Source organism: Euphorbia lathyris, chromosome 5 (assembly GCF_963576675.1).
Source record: "Euphorbia lathyris chromosome 5, ddEupLath1.1, whole genome shotgun sequence".
Classification (NCBI taxonomy): domain Eukaryota; kingdom Viridiplantae; phylum Streptophyta; class Magnoliopsida; order Malpighiales; family Euphorbiaceae; genus Euphorbia; species Euphorbia lathyris.
The window spans coordinates 26149921-26167524 of NC_088914.1; the positions used below are offsets into that span (position 1 = coordinate 26149921).

At 35.2% G+C, this 17604-nt stretch overlaps 4 protein-coding genes and 1 long non-coding RNA gene across 10 annotated transcripts; 3 read left to right on the forward strand and 2 right to left on the reverse strand.

Moving 5' to 3' along the window:
• The first annotated feature begins 2408 nt into the window (after positions 1-2408).
• Positions 2409-5805, forward strand: LOC136229442 (glutaredoxin-C5, chloroplastic-like). 2 transcript variants are annotated; one of them, XM_066018234.1, is made up of 5 exons: positions 2410-2776; positions 2873-2946; positions 3278-3352; positions 5024-5050; positions 5458-5805. In XM_066018234.1, exons 1-5 carry the CDS (start codon positions 2484-2486, stop codon positions 5526-5528), a joined length of 540 nt encoding a protein of 179 aa, XP_065874306.1. In that variant the 5' UTR covers positions 2410-2483; the 3' UTR covers positions 5529-5805. The 2 variants fall into 2 exon arrangements, with proteins under 2 accessions (XP_065874307.1, XP_065874306.1); XM_066018235.1 differs by lacking the exon at positions 5024-5050 and having other exon boundaries at positions 2409-2776.
• A 149-nt stretch (positions 5806-5954) lies between these two features.
• LOC136229443 (probable glutathione S-transferase) lies at positions 5955-7575 on the reverse strand. The gene is made up of 2 exons (XM_066018236.1): positions 7252-7575; positions 5955-6336 (listed from the first exon to the last, which is right to left on the reverse strand). The coding sequence occupies exons 1-2, from the start codon at positions 7558-7560 to the stop codon at positions 5974-5976; spliced, it is 672 nt and encodes a 223-aa protein (XP_065874308.1). The 5' UTR covers positions 7561-7575; the 3' UTR covers positions 5955-5973.
• Positions 5998-7872, forward strand: LOC136229444 (uncharacterized). The gene is made up of 2 exons (XR_010689112.1): positions 5998-6184; positions 6285-7872. It is a non-coding gene; the product is annotated as an uncharacterized lncRNA (long non-coding RNA).
• Positions 7873-10311: 2439 nt separating this feature from the next.
• LOC136229155 (protein LOW PSII ACCUMULATION 1, chloroplastic) lies at positions 10312-15624 on the forward strand. 5 transcript variants are annotated; one of them, XR_010689000.1, is made up of 6 exons: positions 10313-10676; positions 12083-12655; positions 12739-12789; positions 13347-13517; positions 14066-14140; positions 15219-15624. XR_010689000.1 is itself a non-coding variant. In XM_066017739.1 (5 exons), exons 1-4 carry the CDS (start codon positions 10450-10452, stop codon positions 13483-13485), a joined length of 990 nt encoding a protein of 329 aa, XP_065873811.1. In that variant the 5' UTR covers positions 10312-10449; the 3' UTR covers positions 13486-13517; positions 15219-15624. The 5 variants fall into 5 exon arrangements, 3 of the variants coding, with proteins under 3 accessions (XP_065873811.1, XP_065873809.1, XP_065873812.1); XM_066017739.1 differs by lacking the exon at positions 14066-14140 and having other exon boundaries at positions 10312-10676; XM_066017737.1 differs by lacking the exon at positions 15219-15624 and having other exon boundaries at positions 14066-14213.
• Positions 14232-15586, reverse strand: LOC136229156 (photosystem I reaction center subunit IV A, chloroplastic-like). The gene is made up of 3 exons (XM_066017741.1): positions 15335-15586; positions 14553-14618; positions 14232-14459 (listed from the first exon to the last, which is right to left on the reverse strand). Exons 1-3 carry the CDS (start codon positions 15584-15586, stop codon positions 14355-14357), a joined length of 423 nt encoding a protein of 140 aa, XP_065873813.1. The 3' UTR covers positions 14232-14354.
• Positions 15625-17604: the final 1980 nt, after the last annotated feature.

Consider the following 17604-nt stretch of genomic DNA (forward strand, 5'->3'; position numbering starts at 1 on the left):
TAATAAATGGGTGGATATGACACAACTCATTTATTAAATGAGTTATATGAATTGACTCATTTAACCCAATTAATTAAATCTAAGCAATTTTTGATTTAAATACAATGAAAATTAAAAATCAACATATTTAATTCATTTAACCCGATTAACTAAATATAATTAAAAATTTAAACAAAAAAAATGTAAAAACGGAAACAACATTAAAAAAAAGGATACGTTAGATGTGAACAATGACATAAGGGATGGTTCCTGGCAGTCGTGGGTGTTGGCACCTCGTGCCTTCTGCCACTGTCTCTAAACAGAAAAAGTAAAAAAAAAAATATGAAAACATAAACAAAGGTTAAAAACACAAAAACATGAAAAACGTTAAAAACACGAAAAACTTGAAAAATATGGAAAACATGAAAAAATGCAAATAAACAAACTATTAAGACACGAAAAAAGTTGAAAAAATGTGGAAAACGTGAAAAAACATAAACAAACTATTAAAAACACGAAAACGTTACAAAAATAAAATTTGAAAAAATGTGAAAAACACGAAAAACATAAAAAAATGTGGAAAACACTAAAAAAGTGAAAAACACGAAATCTGAAGAAAAAAATTAACTTTGAAAAAGCGAAAATGTGAAAAAATGCGTTATTAACGTTTTTTCACGTTTTTGTGTTTTTGGTGTTTTCATGTTTTTTTTTGTGTTTGTTCACATTTTTGCATTTTTCGCGTTTTGTCACGTTTTTGTTTTTGTTTTGTGTTTTTTCGCGTTTTCACAATGTCTCACTTTCTTCCATTGTTCATTTTTTTCGTGTTTTCACATTTTCGTGTTTTTTCATGTTTTGTATTTTTCGTGTTATTCACGCTTTTTTATTTTTCGTGTTTTGTCATGTTTTTGTGTTTTTTTTGCATTTTCGAGGTTTCAGGTTTTTTTTCGTTTTTTTTTGTTTTTTGTTTTTCGTTTTTCACATTTTTATGTTTTTCTCACGTTTTTTATTTTTCGTATTTTGTCACTTTTTCATGTTATTCACTCTTTTCATTTTTTTTAAAATTAACCCTTAAATACATTAAGTTTCTAACTAATTTTCCGCTTTTTATTTTTTAGTTTTTTTCCATTTTTCTCGATTTTCTGTTTTTCATGATTTATCATTTTTTCATAAATTATTAAATGAGTTAATTGAGTCAACCCAATTAACTCATGACCCAACCCATTTATTATATGAGTAAGGTGGGTCGACTCGTTTATGACTCAATACATAAATGGGTCAACTCTAATTCGTTTAATTACGAGTTAAACGAGTCGTTAAATGAGTTATGATCCATTTTGACACCTCTAGGTGAAGCTGTCAACACAGCTTGCTACATACTCAATAGGGCCTTAGTTAGACCTATACTTAAATTGCGTTCGTCTCAGTTCATGAACCGAAAAACTTCTCAGAAGCTGAGCACGATGAATTCTGGATAAACGCTATGCAAGAGGAACTTGATCAATTCAAGAGAAACGAAGTATGGGAGCTAGTGCCTAAACCGAAGAATCAAAAGACCATAGGAACAAAATGGGTATTCCGCAATAAGCTATATGGATTAGTTTCAGACCGCCACCTTTAGGCGTGCCCATCTTTTCACCCACCGGACACCTCATTCACTGAAGTCAAGACTGTTGCTTTCTAAAATTGCTAAAGAAAGTCCTAACACAGATGCACAACAAGCATTGACAAAACAAAAGTCTTCTCCCAATAGCTCGAGTTTCATTGACGCCAAAGCTCCCACAATCTCATACACAATAAATGACACTCTTGAAGATTCCGAGAAGATAGGAAGTCTTCATACCAATCAATACATAAATCTGTCCCGGGAACCTGATGATCAATCCTCAAAAAATGTCAGAACCTAGTCAAATAAACACAATCCATAAATAGATGGACCGAATGTTCACCCATTGATTTACATACGCTGCAGACATTATCATTCAGCAAACCTCTGTTGCCAAGAGCATCTTTAATTGCAATAAAAAATTACATGCCCTCCAAACAAATAGTTTTACACGTGACAGAATTGTGAATGACCACATCCTCGCCCAAGCCAAAACTTGAGCAGCTCCTGTACCAGTGACATTCTCCCATGTAACACGATAATCTGAGCGGATTACAATCTTTTTTTATCGAAATGCTAAATTAGTCTATCATTAACTTTCACATTCCCAACTGGTAATAATAGGATAGACCGAAATCTTCCTGAAATCTTCTATTCGAAGAATCGAGACTCACAAAAATTCGGTGCCCATTTTTAATTTGGAAATTGAGGGAGTAATAAGCAAGGATAAAGACCAAAATTTTGGATAAATTAGGGGCAATAATGATTTAAGCCAATGAAAAAATAATAACAAGCCTTAATTATTCTTAAAGGAAACTATATCGCACACGTGAAAGAAAGGGGAAAAGGAAAATAAAAAAGCTGGGCTGGAAGAAGGAAAACAGAATACCAAAACTCAGTAATGGCGCTCGCATCTCACCTTATTACTCTTTCTTTTCCTCTCAAATCTTCTTCTTCTTCTTCCGCTTTCTCTCCTCTCTACCCTCTCTCTACCACCTGCTCTTTCAGACTCAATGATATCCATCGAAAAACCATCATCGGCGTCGATGCCGATAAACGACACCGCATCTCTGTCTTAGCTATGTCTTCTTCCTCCTCCTCCTCTTCCTCCTCCTTTGGCTCTAGGCTTGAAGAGAGCATCAAGAAGACCGTGGAAGATAACGCAGTCGTTGTCTATTCCAAGACTTGGTGCTCGTAAGTGAAAATCTCTTTAATTTATCCATCATTGAGGTGATTTCTATCTCATTTGATTTAATTGCAAGATAATCTGTTTTGGGATTTGGATTGAAGTTATTCATCTGAGGTGAAATCGTTGTTCAAGAAGCTCGGGGTGCAACCATTGGTTGTAGAATTGGACGAATTGGGTATGTGAGCCTTCAATTTTTACATTACAATTGTGTATTTGTGTTTCTTATTTGGATATTATCTGAAATAGTTCAAATTAAGCGTTGTTCGTTTGTTTGCATTGGAATCTCTGGTTTCAAGGGATCTTTGTGTTCCTCGTGATGGAAAAATTACAGCGGATGTTCTCTTTTCTATGCAATTGCTATAACTGTTAAATTGTTGTTACAAACATATTCTGAAGAGCCAAATATGATATCTGATATCATTATACATGATGTGAATTGCGTGTCATGTTTTGAATTTTTAAATTGAACAGACCTCGCATAAGTTTTAAGGAGTTTTTCCTTTCAGGCGCTCAAGGGCCACAATTACAGAAGACACTGGAAAGGCTCACTGGACAACACACTGTTCCAAATGTATTTATTGGTAAGCAATGCTTTCACTTTTAGCTCCTTAAAATGTTCTTATTGGAAATTATTTCCTCCTGTAAATCAAATCAGAGGTTATTGGGAATGAGGTGAAGCTGGAAACTGCCTGATGAACATATTTGAGGCCTCTTTTCTTACACACGATACATTTGTGTATTAGCAAACTAGGACAGCCAAGTCCCAACTTTTTATGTCTACTTTTTCTTGGTACTTCATGAACAACTAAGTCGAACCTTATCTGTCCCCTCTTTATTTTTTCATTATCTATTAATGAAGAATTGAGTGGAAGTTTATATCAATGCAAATTTGTGCTTGAAAAAACTCCATAATGTGCGCTTTTACCAAATCTGTAAACATGTTAATACTTATTTTCCCATCAGTTAGGCTCTTTAAGAGATGCTTTTATTCACTCATAACTTCGTAAGGCTCTCTGGGGATTCCTGTCACTATAATTTGTCAAACATAGATTTGTGCATCACTTGCTCGAAAGTGAGAATATTCCTGTATTTGAGAGTACATGAGAGGTTGTATGCAATCAAGATTCAGTTTGCTGACACATTAGTCACACTAGCTTCCATGATCAGTAGAAGGTATTAATATCCGAGTAGATGAATCGGATTGAAGCCAGTGTGGGATCAGTTTGACCAGGGCTCAAATCAGACTTTACCGAGCAATGAGAAAAGCCGGTCGGCTTATAGTCATTCCTACAACTTGGTGTTTGTCTTTAATCGATTGCTTCCGTCACTCCTATCTGGTCGAACCAGTTTGTGGATAAAATGAGGGCTGAACTTCGCGTCTTTCAGGCAGTGTCACTTTGCCCCAAGCTATTAAATTCTTTGCGTTGGCTTAAACTTGGTAAACAGGTTCCAGGTCAACAAGTTTGGTGAGAGAGGTGACTCCTTGCCGATGGGAATACAATGTATTGTACTCTTTTGGCTGTTGAGGTGCTCACAAAATCATTTGCTGGACAGAAGGTTTCAACTGTCCAGTTTACATCTTAATAGTGTTGCAGAGATGTACAAGTCCACTGAAATTTCCAGATGGCCTGTAGACATGTTTTGGGTTAATGTTTCTTTTCAGTGTGAACCATGTTGACATGAGTGATATTTTGAACTGGAAGTTACTCACACCTGAGACTATAAGCTTTATGACAAAATTGGATGTCTCGCCATCGTCTAAGAACTGAAGTTGCTGACTCTAATAATTAGCAACGTACAGCCTGTAGAACACATTACATGCTTATTGGTATAAGTCTGTGTCACAATGCATGTCTTAAGCAATGTTTAAAAGATAATTTTGGTTGGTACCTTGTAGTGCTAGGTTCCTTCAACCAATGCATATTAATTTTGCATGTGCATGATTTATATGAATCGCACACGCATGCTGACGCACAAACAATCAAGCATGCTTGCAATTGCAGGTAAAGAGAGATGTTATGACTTATGACTTGTCCCGTATATGCTCCATCCACATAACAGAAAAGATTCAGCTGATGTGTATGTGGATTAGTATGAATTTGTCTTTTGTCCATCTGGTTATCCAAAAGAAACAACACGGGAATCTCTTTTTTTCCTTAAAACAATGTTGTTGTCTTATGAAATTCCCCTTCCAGTATCCATTCACTTAGATTTTCATTGCTAACAAATAAATTTTTCTTACCTGTGTTCAGGGGGAAAACACATTGGAGGCTGCACAGGTACATTCTACTAGCAGTCTCTGCGCTTATATTACTTACCAATTTTTGCTTGATGGTATACATTACAAGTATCATTAGTTCATCAAGTAGTCGTAAAAGCAACACACGTCGATGTGTCTTTTATCACTGTTTCTATTCCATAAACTTTTGCCACCCCTAGATTCGTCCTTTTCATATACCCTAACATTCTATTTCTTTATTAGCGTTCTGAATTTTGTTCTCCTAGTGTTACTGGACCAACAATTTACTTGTTACAGCATTATCCTTTAAATTGGTATCACTTTAGTGCAGGCATGGTAGATTGCCTCCAACAATATGTTATACCACCACCAAAATAAGCTCCCGTTGATCAATAGAGACGAAACTAACCTTTGGTAATTAATATTGCTTAATGTGTTCTTATGCAGACACTGTGAAGCTATACCGGAAAGGAGAACTTGAAGCATTGTTGTCAGAAGCAAATGCTAAGAGTACATAGGGGTAAAAACCTATCTTTTTGCTGTTGAAAAATCCAATCTCCTAGCAAATTTCAAACTTTTCAAGAAGAGTTGCCACTTCCTGATTCTTGCAGCAGTGTTTAATTTGGACTTGCTTCAAGTTTCTATTCCTCTATATTAATCTCTTCATGTTGGTAGTATATTATTTCATTAAAATTTATTGTTAAATAATTTGCATCAATTTTACTTTGCATTTTGTAAATCTAAATATCTATTTAACTTCCTATATATGGATGGGTCTGATGCTTCTTCATTGCCTTTTCTGGTTGTATTTGAACTTGTGGTTTTTCCAAATTACAATAATAAACACCTTGAACATAATTTCTGTGACAAAATGTTACCCAAATATTGAGATTCTAGGAAAAAGTTGATGCATTTCCATCAAACTTTTTTTTTTTTCAACTTTTGGGTATTTATTAGCCTTGTCTATGATGTTGCTGATGCAATAAACATTTCTCTACAACGTTTGAAATAAGGCAACATTTCATCATAATGAGGAAGGTTTTCTTTAATGACAGGAACTTGCTTGAACTCCTTCATCCATGCTTGTAAACGGGGGAAGCTGTCATCTCCTTCAATTAACTTAACTCCGACGGCTTCTTCCATGACTTCAAGCCACCCGGCTACCCATCCAAAGGTGATGTCAGCTAATCCTATCTTTTCGCCACCGAAAAACTTCTTGTTGCCAAGACCCTGCTCTTCAATGATTCCTAGTAGTTGTTTTGCTTCTTTCACAGCCTTCTCCTGTTCTTCTCCGACAGTTTGAAAGAAAGCGAAAAAAGCTGGACTCTACACAAATAAAACGGTTCCCTCTTTAGCAGTGGCAGAGCCAGCCTAATAAAGTTGGGTGCAAATTTTGGATCCCAACCTGGGTTGAGAAATTTTTTATTGCCCTATCTAGACTAGGACGTCGTTTTTTTACCCTGAAATGGCTAAATAAAAATAGAAGAATATGGTATAAATTTGCTCCTAACGTTTTTTTAGGGAATGCAAAAAAAAAGACGTAAAATTTTGTTAATAATGTTTTTAACTTTGAGCAATTTTCGATCCAAATTATGGTATATGAAACAATTTTGAGATCAGATCATATAACCTGTAAAACAAGACTCTTACTTGGGTCCATAAGTAGAGAAAGGAGCTTGAGGTGTGGACGCACCTCTGACCGTCAAGAACTACCTCTTATAGGGATGGTTTGTCCCCTGTGGAATCCGATTACGTAACCTATAAAATAGGAATCTTACTTGGACCCATAAACAGTTGGGTGTTAACGCACCTTTGACCATCGAGAACTCCTCCTTATATGGTTTTGCCTCCTTCCCATTACCATGCAACTTTTTTCCCTCTAACCTGGCCAAAAAAGTAGGATTTTGGCCTGGGCAGAGGGGCTTGGTCCACACCTTGGAAATGTTTAAGACAAAATATTATCATTTCTTTTGTTAACATATCTACATTTCTCCAAAAACGTTAGAGCCAAATTTAGATTTTATCTCAAAAATAAAATGTTCAACTCGTTAAAACTGAGAATTTCTCATTCTCGGTTGGGGGTACCATTTGCACCCAGCAATGTGAGCTGAACCATCCTTGAGAGGGGGTGGTTCCCGGTGGTCGGGGGTGCGTCAATACCCCATGCTCTGCTTCAGCCTCTACGGTATACTATGTATGAATGAGGAAAAGACAATTAACCAAATATTTAAAGATAGGTACCTTATCTTGATCAAACTTTGTCCAGAATCTAGCCATAGCTCTCTCATAAGGGTCTTGTGGAAGTAAGGACATGTTTGGCCATGTCTCTTCTATGTACTCAAGAATGACAATAGACTCAGAAATAGGTTTTCCATTATGAATTAAGACAGGGATCTTTTTGTGAAGTGGGTTATAATGAAGAAGTAACTCACTTTTGTTAAAGAGGTCTTCTTCTATATATTCATAGCTTACTCCCTTCAGTTTCAGACACCAAATGACTCTGTAACTAAAAGGGCTTGGCCATGTTCCTAGTAGCTTCACTTGTTCCATTTTTTGTCAGCAGATGTTGTCTTCTTCTCCCTGCTTTCCAAGCTCAATTTATAGTTGGTAAAATCCCATTTTTTTTTAATTAAAAAAAAAAGACTTGAATTGTCTAAAATGGTTTTGAATAGAATACTTACAGCTTGCTCTACAAGAAATTGGTGATCTTCTTGGAAGATTCATAGTTGAAGTGGATTTTCCATGTATTTTATACTGTCTTGTAGGGTATGGAAATGTTCTTGCACCTAGCTTTGAATATATTTTTATTTTGTTGATACTGGATTAATTTATGTTAGGTTAGATATGTTTATCGGCTGATTATCCAACTGGGCTTCTGAACTAACAGTTGCGTTCACATGGCACCTGATGACCACATAAATTTGGTCATTCACCGTTAGATCTATGCGGATTAAAATCCTAAAGTGGAGATTCAAAACATCCTAAGGCTTATATTTAATCCGCCTAGATCTAACAGTGAATGACCAAATTTACGTGGTCATCAGGAGCCATGTGAACGCAACTGTCAGAACTAAATATTGAACATGGAGATTTCACTAAAATGATAAATATGTCAAAAAAAATTCTAAAAGAACAAAAAAAAAAAAAACCAACATTCTTAAAATATTAACCTCTTCAATACCGAAATTTTAGTTTTATACAAATTCTCGTTAATCGCAACAAAAAAAAAAAAAACTCATCTTTGATCTGATCTACTTTCTTCAATCTATTTCGTTTTCAACTTGATAGTTTCAACACAAACTCAAACAAAATCTTGCTTTAAACAAATTACATTCATCTGGTAAGAAAGCATTCATCAATTGCTTAAACATAAATAAGATAAACAACATATTAAAATACAATTCTTATTTGAAATCATCTAGTTTCACTCAATTTCATATGAATTTCACTAGTTTCATCTCTTATGAAATTAACTGAATGAATTTAAACTCATTTGAAACTGGTTGAAAATAATAATCAACATTAACCTGTTTTATCAAGTTTCACACGAGTTTTAAAAGGGAGTGGAATTTCACATGAATTTCACTAGATTCATCTTTTGTGAAATTGAGTGAAAATGGAAAATCGGTTGAAACTAATTAAAACAATTAAGCAACAGTGGCATCAGTGTTTTATCAAGTTTCCCAAAAAAAGTTACAGTGCAATTTCACATGAATTTCACCTTTAATGAAATTGGATGAAACATGGTGAAATCAACTAAAATTCATTTGAAATTAATCAAAACAATTAAGCGATAATATTGACACCAATGGTTTATAAAGTCCCAACTATTATGATATTCAATCAACATGATAAAAATTAGTCGACTTAATACATCATTTGCTCCCTAAACTTGTCCAAAATGGTTGATTGGCCCTCTGAACTTTCAAAGTGTCTCAATAGCTCTCTCAACTTACATAAAATGTTCAGTTAGCCCTCTGAACTTGCGTAAAACGTAATCAATTGATCAATTGATTGCAAAAAGTAAATCAAATACAGAAAATGTATTACACGCGTTTTAAAAAAAGTAAAACAATCAAGATCGGGGTATTGCGATTGTAATATTAGAGAATATAAGGTTTATAGTTGAGCAAGTAATAACTTCATTTTTACTCTATTCTTGAATTATGTAATAACATTCTAAGACACGTGGAATACATCTTCCGCATTTAACTTTTTTTTTTTGCAACCGAGTGATCAATTGATTACATTTTACGCAAGTTCAGGGGGGCTAACTAAACATTTTATGCAAGTTCAGGGAGCTATCGAGACACTTTGAAAGTTCAGGAACCATTTTGGACAAGTTCAGGGCAAATGATGTATTAAGCCAAATTAGTTTTATGATATGACTTATAGATCATACTATAGGTGATTTTTTTTTTTCAAATTAAATTATAGAGTTGATTATTATTTGTTAATGATGCAATATAAACGTGATGCGGAGAAAGAGATAAGTTCGTTGATTCAAAAAATGCCGAAAAGATACAAGACAACTGGAAAAAAACCCATCACTCCCTTATTCTTCACCAAATTCATCCTAGGAGTTTCTTCACCAGGCAACATCTTGATTTTTTTTTTTTTCTTCTTCTGCTGCTGCTTTCTAGTTGACAGGGAAGAAAGAAGTCTTCTCACCCTCGTTTCGTTCTGTTTTTCTAGTTTTTTTTCTTTTTTACTGTTTATTTTAATTGGATCTCATATATTTTACGAGATCTTTTAATCCGAATCGTATTTGTTGTTTATAATTTTTGCTTTTGTAACCCTATCTGATTTAGCAAGAGCAAAAAATGATTTTATTCGTAGATCACTGCATCTACGTTGTTGCAAAAGAAAGAACTTAGATCCGAAGATTTAGAATGCTTCAGATGATGAAGATTATTACAATTGTTTCTCTCTGAATTTAGAGTTACGAAAAATATATGTTTCATATATATATTAATTGTATCTTTAATGGTTTTTTCTATTTTTTATAAAAAAATTAGTGGATCCTATATTAAATATATCATATATGAGATTTTATTCTTTCCTTGCATTTTTTTATTTAATAGAATATTAGTACAAAAAAAAAAAAGAATATTAGTATTTCCATCATTATTTTATATATATATATATACATACTACATTTAATTGGAATAAAGTTGTAAAATAAGGGTTTATAGAAAGGAAAAAAAAAAAACTGTAAAATAAGGGTGTTGAGCCCATCTAAATAAGACAAGCTTTTTAATCAAGCCCACGTCTAGGTCCTTGAAGAACAGCAGCCAAGCGTTAGCGTGGCGCTACAACCATCATCCAACAAGGCAATCAACGACACCTCTATACTATGCATTTCCATTCTTTTTCACAAATTCTGCCACTCAACTGCTTCTCCTGCCTGCATTGCTTCCGATTTCCGAGCTTTAAGCCATGGCTTCTTTCATGGCGCACGTTTCCTATGTTGGTCCCTCTCACTTCTATCACCGCACCAGCACCAAATTCTTTACCCTCAGCTGCCATTTTACGAATCAAAGCCACAAGTATGCTTTGTTCACTTCGATTACTGATAATACAAGATATAGAAACTGGAAGAAGCGGAAAATTTCCTCCATCTCTTGTTCTGCCGCTAATAAACCTTCCACTCCTACTGATATCAGGTCGGTTCTCTTTTTTTTTTTCTTTGATGTTTGTCTGTAATCTGATTTCTTTTACTTCATTCAATTTAATTTGAATCTCGGGGTTTTAAACAAAATGGTTACTAGAACTGCGGAATCAGAATATAAAGTAATTTGTGATAATAATTCTCCTTGTCACGGATGCAGCAAAATGCCAGGTGGAATTGTTGCTTTTTATGTGTGATTGTTGTCTAAATGCACTTTGTGGTGTGTAATTTTAGGCAATTTACAGGTTTAGTTGATTAGCTTCACGAATGCCAATACCTGAGACTTAAGTTTGAAAGAAAATTTCAGGAAATTTGACAGATATGGTTTTGTTTAACTAAGTAGGCCTATTGCCAGTTTATTGCACAAAATTATGATTTGCTATGTTCAAATTTAGCAAGTGGATATTGTAACATCCAAGAAACCAATTATAGTTTCTGCAGTTCTTTTATCCGGTGGAGTTTATTTTATTATTTTACCATAGATACGTATTTCAGAAGTTTTAGTGGGATTTTGCATTAATTGTGATTTTTATCAGAGGCACTCTCTTCAAATTTCCCCAACCAACATAAGTATATGAATTAGTGGTTCTTGCTGCAAAATCTTGAGCTGGACTGGATGGGATGTCTACTTAGTATTAGGAATCAAGTCATTGGAGCCAAATGACCTTTTAGTGTATTTGCACTTCCCTAGTCTTCAAATGACATTTACATTCATCATTTTGTGTCTAGATTTGGTGTTCCCTAATATTTGTGGAAATTATTGATAGCTTGTTGCATGTTAAGGCGTTTGGTTTCCTATTTTAAGCTTGTGTCGCGGACATGAATTTGTTAGAATGAGAAAGGGCATTGATTGTGTCCAAGTATGGATGTTTATCATTGAGAGATGTCTGTTCACCTTTGTTAACTATATGATCTTAGATAATAATCTATGATTGAATTAAGCGATGCAATTGAATTTGAAGCACCTTTGCTTTTTAAACAGAAGTTTGCACTGTTGTTATATTATAGTCATATGTTTGTCTTCTGATTGGAGAGACATCTATGATGCTCACTTTGCACTTAACATTCAAAATGAGATCTGTACAAAAAAAGGCAGCTAATGCTTAATTGCACAGAATGTTTCGTTAAGTGGGTATTCTCTAGCAAACCTTATTTCGCTTCTTTTTCCTCTAATGCTTATGCCGTCAAATGATATTTGGTTTGACGTTATAATCTGCATTCCTGATTTGCATGCTTGTGCAGTATTACATCTCATCTTCTCTTTCCTGAAGTTGATGCGATTTACTCTGTTCAATTTCCTCTCTAACTCTGCTTTTCTTGTCCCATGCATGCTTCTGCTATCAGGTTATTTTTACAAGTGAGTGAGGCTTCCTTGTAATCATTCTTTTATTTGTTCTTCAGTTCTACAGCCAAGATAAGAAGTGAAGTTCTCACTCCATTTCGTTCTGTTCGGATGTTCTTTTATCTAGCTTTCATTGCAAGTGGCGGTCTGGGAGGACTAATAGCAACAACACGACTGATAGCTGCACTAACGAATCCAGCAAGAGCACCTGAAGTTCCAGAGATGTTACAAGGTCTTGGCATAGACATAGGTGCAGTATCTTTATTTGCATTCCTATATTATAGGGAGAACACTGCTAAGAATGCACAAATAGCTAGGCTTTCAAGAGAGGAAACTCTTGCAAATCTTAAGCTCCGTGTGAATGACACAAGGACCATTCCTGTCAACTCTTTGAGAGGTATTGCTCGCCTTGTAATATGTGCTGGTCCTGAATCCTATATCTTGGAGTCATTTAGACTTAGTGAACCATTTACTGAGAGTCTCTTGGATAGAGGGGTACTGGTGGTGCCATTTGCAACAGATGGAAACTTGCCTAGTTTTGACTTTGATGAGAGTGAGGAGATGAAGGACCTTACAACCAAAAAGAAGAGACTCTGGCAGCTGAATCCTAGCATCATATCTGACTGGTCCAAGTAAGAAATTACATCAGGAAATACCTTAATGCATTTACTTATCATGTTTTACTTTCTCATAACATATACATTTGCAATAACAGGTGGATAGATGAGCAAAAGAAACTAGCTGGTGTCTCCCCTGAATCTCCAGTGTACGTGGTTGTTTCTTTTAACTACCCTATTGTAATACTCCCGACTAAAATTATAGATATCATGCAAAATCATAGGTTTACTTGGACTCAGTATGTCAGACTCCAAGTGCAGTAATAAACTAGGGGAACTTTTGTTTTTGGCTTAATATATCAGGCCCCCCCTAGTATAGATTATCCGATTGCTCCCCTGAACTTTGGAAATGTCTCAGTAGCCTCATGAACTTGCTTAAAATGTTCATTAGCCCCCTAAATCCACATGGAAGAGCAAGGAGAGATTTGGACAAGTTAAAAAGTGTATCACTTTAAGCAAGTTTAAGGGGTAATAGATCATTGTAACCACTTTAGGAGGCCAATGGTCACTTTAAGCAAGTTTAGGAGGTCAATAGATCATTTTAAGCAAGTTCAAGGAGCTAACGAGGCATCTCCAAAATTCAGGGGGTCAATGGGATAATCTGGACAAGTACAGGGGCCCCTGATGTATTAAGCCTTTGTTTTTCCTTCCGTTCTTTGGACTATGGTTTCCCCGACAAAGTGGCTTATCCATGTTCGCTTTGCAGATATTTGTCTCTGCGCTTGGATGGTAGAGTGCGTGGCAGTGGTGTTGGTTATCCTCCTTGGAATGCTTTGGTTGCTCAGTTGCCACCAGTTAAGGGAATGTGGTCAGGACTTTTTGATGGCTTTGATGGAAGAGTTTAAAGAGTTACCTAGTTTCCTGTTTGTTTTTTAAGGTTAGTTCTTTTAGCTGTGGGGTATACATATAGTTTCTTCTCAAACTGTCATAGTAATCTACAGTTTTTGTACAAACCGTTGTTCTATACATTGCTTGTGAACTCGTGCTATTGCCTTCTTATCCATTATCAGTTATCTATGTAAATCATCCTCCTTTTTCTTAATATTCTAATTCCCCTAGTGCCATTGCCATTTTACCATTTTCAGCATAGCTACCTAATATGTTTACTTCAAAACCAAATATTCATTTATTTCTTCATACGTGAATGCTATGACAAACATTTATAGATTATGATAAAATGTACTACTTTCTCGTCCGATATGTCATTGGGATCAGCCATCTTTTTCTGATTGAACTTGATATTAGATTGTATATTCATTGCCTTGATCCATTGAAGCATTAATCTAGAACCAAGCATTTATTTTTGTCTAAGAACGCATCAACAGGAGTAGGCTTTAACACCGAAAAGATACGAATCCTTTGCTCATCCTGCAGCAGCAATATCATGATTGACCATTACAGTTTTTTCCATATCTTCTTTTTCAGGTGGAAGCATTTGAATAAAGGTTATGTGAATGAGGGAAAGTGAAAATGCTAACTTGAGTAATAGACAAAGTTTTGGTTTGTTTCTCTTCCTCATTATCTCCTATGGTGTTCTGTGTAGTCTCCACGGCATTACATTACAGAATTAGGAGCATTGGAAAAAGAAAGATAACAAAGAATAAGAGAGAATCACTTGAGAATATGATACACAATTCTTGACATAGATGGAGCTTAAGCTAGAGAGTGAAGTAATTATGAAAATCAAAATTACAATACAAACATATTACACCGATCATTTAACTGCTTCAATTTCATCCAATGCATAGTTGTTTGTAGATACATTCGCATAGTTAACTTTGTCGAATCGAACAACAACTGGGTAGCGTGTTTTAGGATCCTGTTCAATTCATAAACAAAACTGTAAATGATAACTATAAACCAAATTAACACCTTAAAGCAAAGTATTGAAGAGGAAAATATGGAGATCAACCTGATCAACAGCTACAACAGATCCTATGCCATTAAACCAGTAGGATTCCTTCCTGAGAATCTTCACCTGTAAGTGCAGAGATATTTAGATATTGATAATCAGGCCAGTTTCACCTCTAATTTATGTGATTGTGAACCTATTTCTTTCTAATAAAGAATCAGAACTATATAATATATTAACTTGATGATTGCATTATCTCTCAGTTTGATATGTCTTTATGATTCCTGCACTTCTTAGGCCATTAATCCATTATTTTGACCACTAGGTTTGCTGCCAATGCTACTTGCATAAAAACTAAAGGCTTTTTTATATCCTTTTCCGGTTTTCTTTAGCTCGGTAAAACTCTCCCAACAATTATTTTCGCCATGACGCAAACCCCCCGACGGTTTATTTTCGTTGCACGTTAATACTAGGAATCAATTATAGTGTACACAAAAAAAGCAATCGGGAGAAAGGTCACTCAGAGAATGTGATCAATCTTAGACCGATTGATGGATTAGTGAAATAAATGAACTCTCACCAAGTTATTTGGGTACACTAGAAATTAAACTCAAAACCTAGTTTAGGCGACTAGAGGCTATTTATGTCTAAGCTAATCATATTTGGTAACTTTTATTCAATACTAATGAATTCTCCTATTTTGGGTGTTTTTGTAAAATTTTCCAGCCTTTAACAGTAATCAGTGGGTGCTCAAGTCCCTGTCGGCTCCCCTTAAATCCGGCCCTGGAGCCAATATGAAGTAAGACAGAAAGTGGTTCTACACAGAATGATAAGATAAGTACCTTAGTGCCTCTCTTGGGTCCAATCGGTGGTGGCTTAGGTTTAGGAGCTTCAGTGGCAGCAGGGGCAGCGGTGGTGGCGGGAGCCGGAGCAGCACTCTCTTCAGCAGCCCTTACAACAAGCCTAGAATTGTTGGTCTTGGAAGGGAAAAAGACCATGGTGGTCTTAGAACCTGAGTTGTTGGTATTATTGGGTGCAACATTAGGAGTTAACAAGAACCCAGAAGCAGCAGATGCCATGCTGCAGCTAGCCATTTTTTTTTTTCTTTTTTGTGTGTCCAAATGGTTCAATCTCTGATGGGCAAAAAATGGGAAAAAGGAAAGGTTAACTAAAGACAGAGAGGAATCAGAAGATTGAATTGAATGGCTTTGAATTAATGAACACAATTTATTTTGTTTGAGGATTTTTGGTGGAATTATCTAATCTTTGTAAGTTATGTCAATCTTTTCCTCCACTAGAATTGTGCCACATATGCACCATATCCCATTTGTTTGGATAATGTGATTACAAGTCACCCTTCTTTCATATTTCGGATTTTGGGCTTACTCACTGTCTGTCTGCTTCACTCTGTCTACTTTCCCATAACTTTTGGGATTCTTTTTTCTCTTGATATTTATCTAATGTTGTAAGTAGTAATAAATTATACTTTTTTTTTTCAAAAAAGTAATAAATTATTCTTAATTCTCGTTACTTGTAGAAATTAGCTATTACTAGTAAATGTAAAACAATTAATAGTAACGTAATAGTAACAATAGATAATTAGCTAACATAAAACAACTTATAGGAACAATATCTACTTTTTTTACACATATATGTATTGAGTCGGATGCAAAAAATTGTTGTGGATGCGCTAAATGGATCCCGAGACCCGACGGTCTCATTGGGCCATTTATACGAGGATGTCCAATTTTTTAGTTTGGGTTTTGCTTCGGTTTCGTTTAGCTTTACTCATAGGGAGGGAAATATGCCGGCTGGGCTAGGGAGATAGAGGTTCCGATGATGTTCATGGAGGATTGTCCTGTAGTTATTCGGGATTCGGTTTGTAACGATGCCGCAAGGCTTTGATATACGATAATTATCCATTCTCAAAAAAAAAGGAACAATATCTACAGTAAATATGAATAACTGAACCAAGTAGATTCATATTGTAAAAAAATATTAGGCACTAGTCGGGTGGATAGAGACTCGGAAATTAGTCGGATTTGTATTTTTATATTTTTGTATTTGTTAAAAAACAAATTATTACATAAATACAATTAATATATGTATTATAATATAAAATAATTTTAATATAGAAAAACATATATATTTGTGATATATATCATTAAAAATAGGCCAACAACAACATTTAATAATAATATTATTTCAATGTGCATAGGTAATATAATTCCAAAAAAAAAAAAAAAACTATGAAAATGTTTATCTAAAACCTAAAGAAAAAAAACATTTTTTGTTTTGTTTTGATTGCGCCTCTAGGCGGCCTAGGTTATTTAAGTGGCTAAAAAACATTCAGTGGACTAAAATACGTCTAAGGGACCTAGGTGAAAAAAAGCAAAAGAGATTAGTGATTTTGGGCGTCTAGACAGTTGAATCTGTCTACACGCCCGACCACACGGTGAGACGTGAGGCTATCACGCTCGACCACACGGTGAGGCGTGATAGTCACACGCCCGCGTGTCGGGAGAGCAAAAAAAATAGCTAGTCCGCTATTGAATTAAATCCGTAAATACCTGTTACGTAAAAAAAATTAGTCCGTTGTTGAATTAAACCCGTAAAAAAATTAGTCCGCTAGTCCATATCTAGACGACGAGCAGGTGACGGGACGGATTTCCCCCCGATAGTAGGCCGCTCCGTCTACAAAATTACACTAAATTAATCTAAAAATTTAACATATAAATTATAATCGAATTAATATCAAAATTTCATATATAAATTAAACCCCAAATTAATGTAAACATTTAACAATTTAATTAAAACGTAAATATAATTTTTTTTTTAAAAAAACATTTCAAAAACCCCTCGGGCGTATGAACATCACGCCTGAACCATAGATCGGGCGTATGAACATCACGCCGACCTATGGTGCGGGCGTATGAATATCACGCGCCGACCTATGGTGCGGGCGTGATAGCCTTACGCCCGAACCACAGGTCGGACGTGATATTCATACGCCGGAACCGTAGGTCGGGCGCGATGTTCATACGTCCAACTGCGATTCCGACGTTTTTAAAAAATCACCCACAGATTCAATTTTTAACTTAAATCAAAAAAA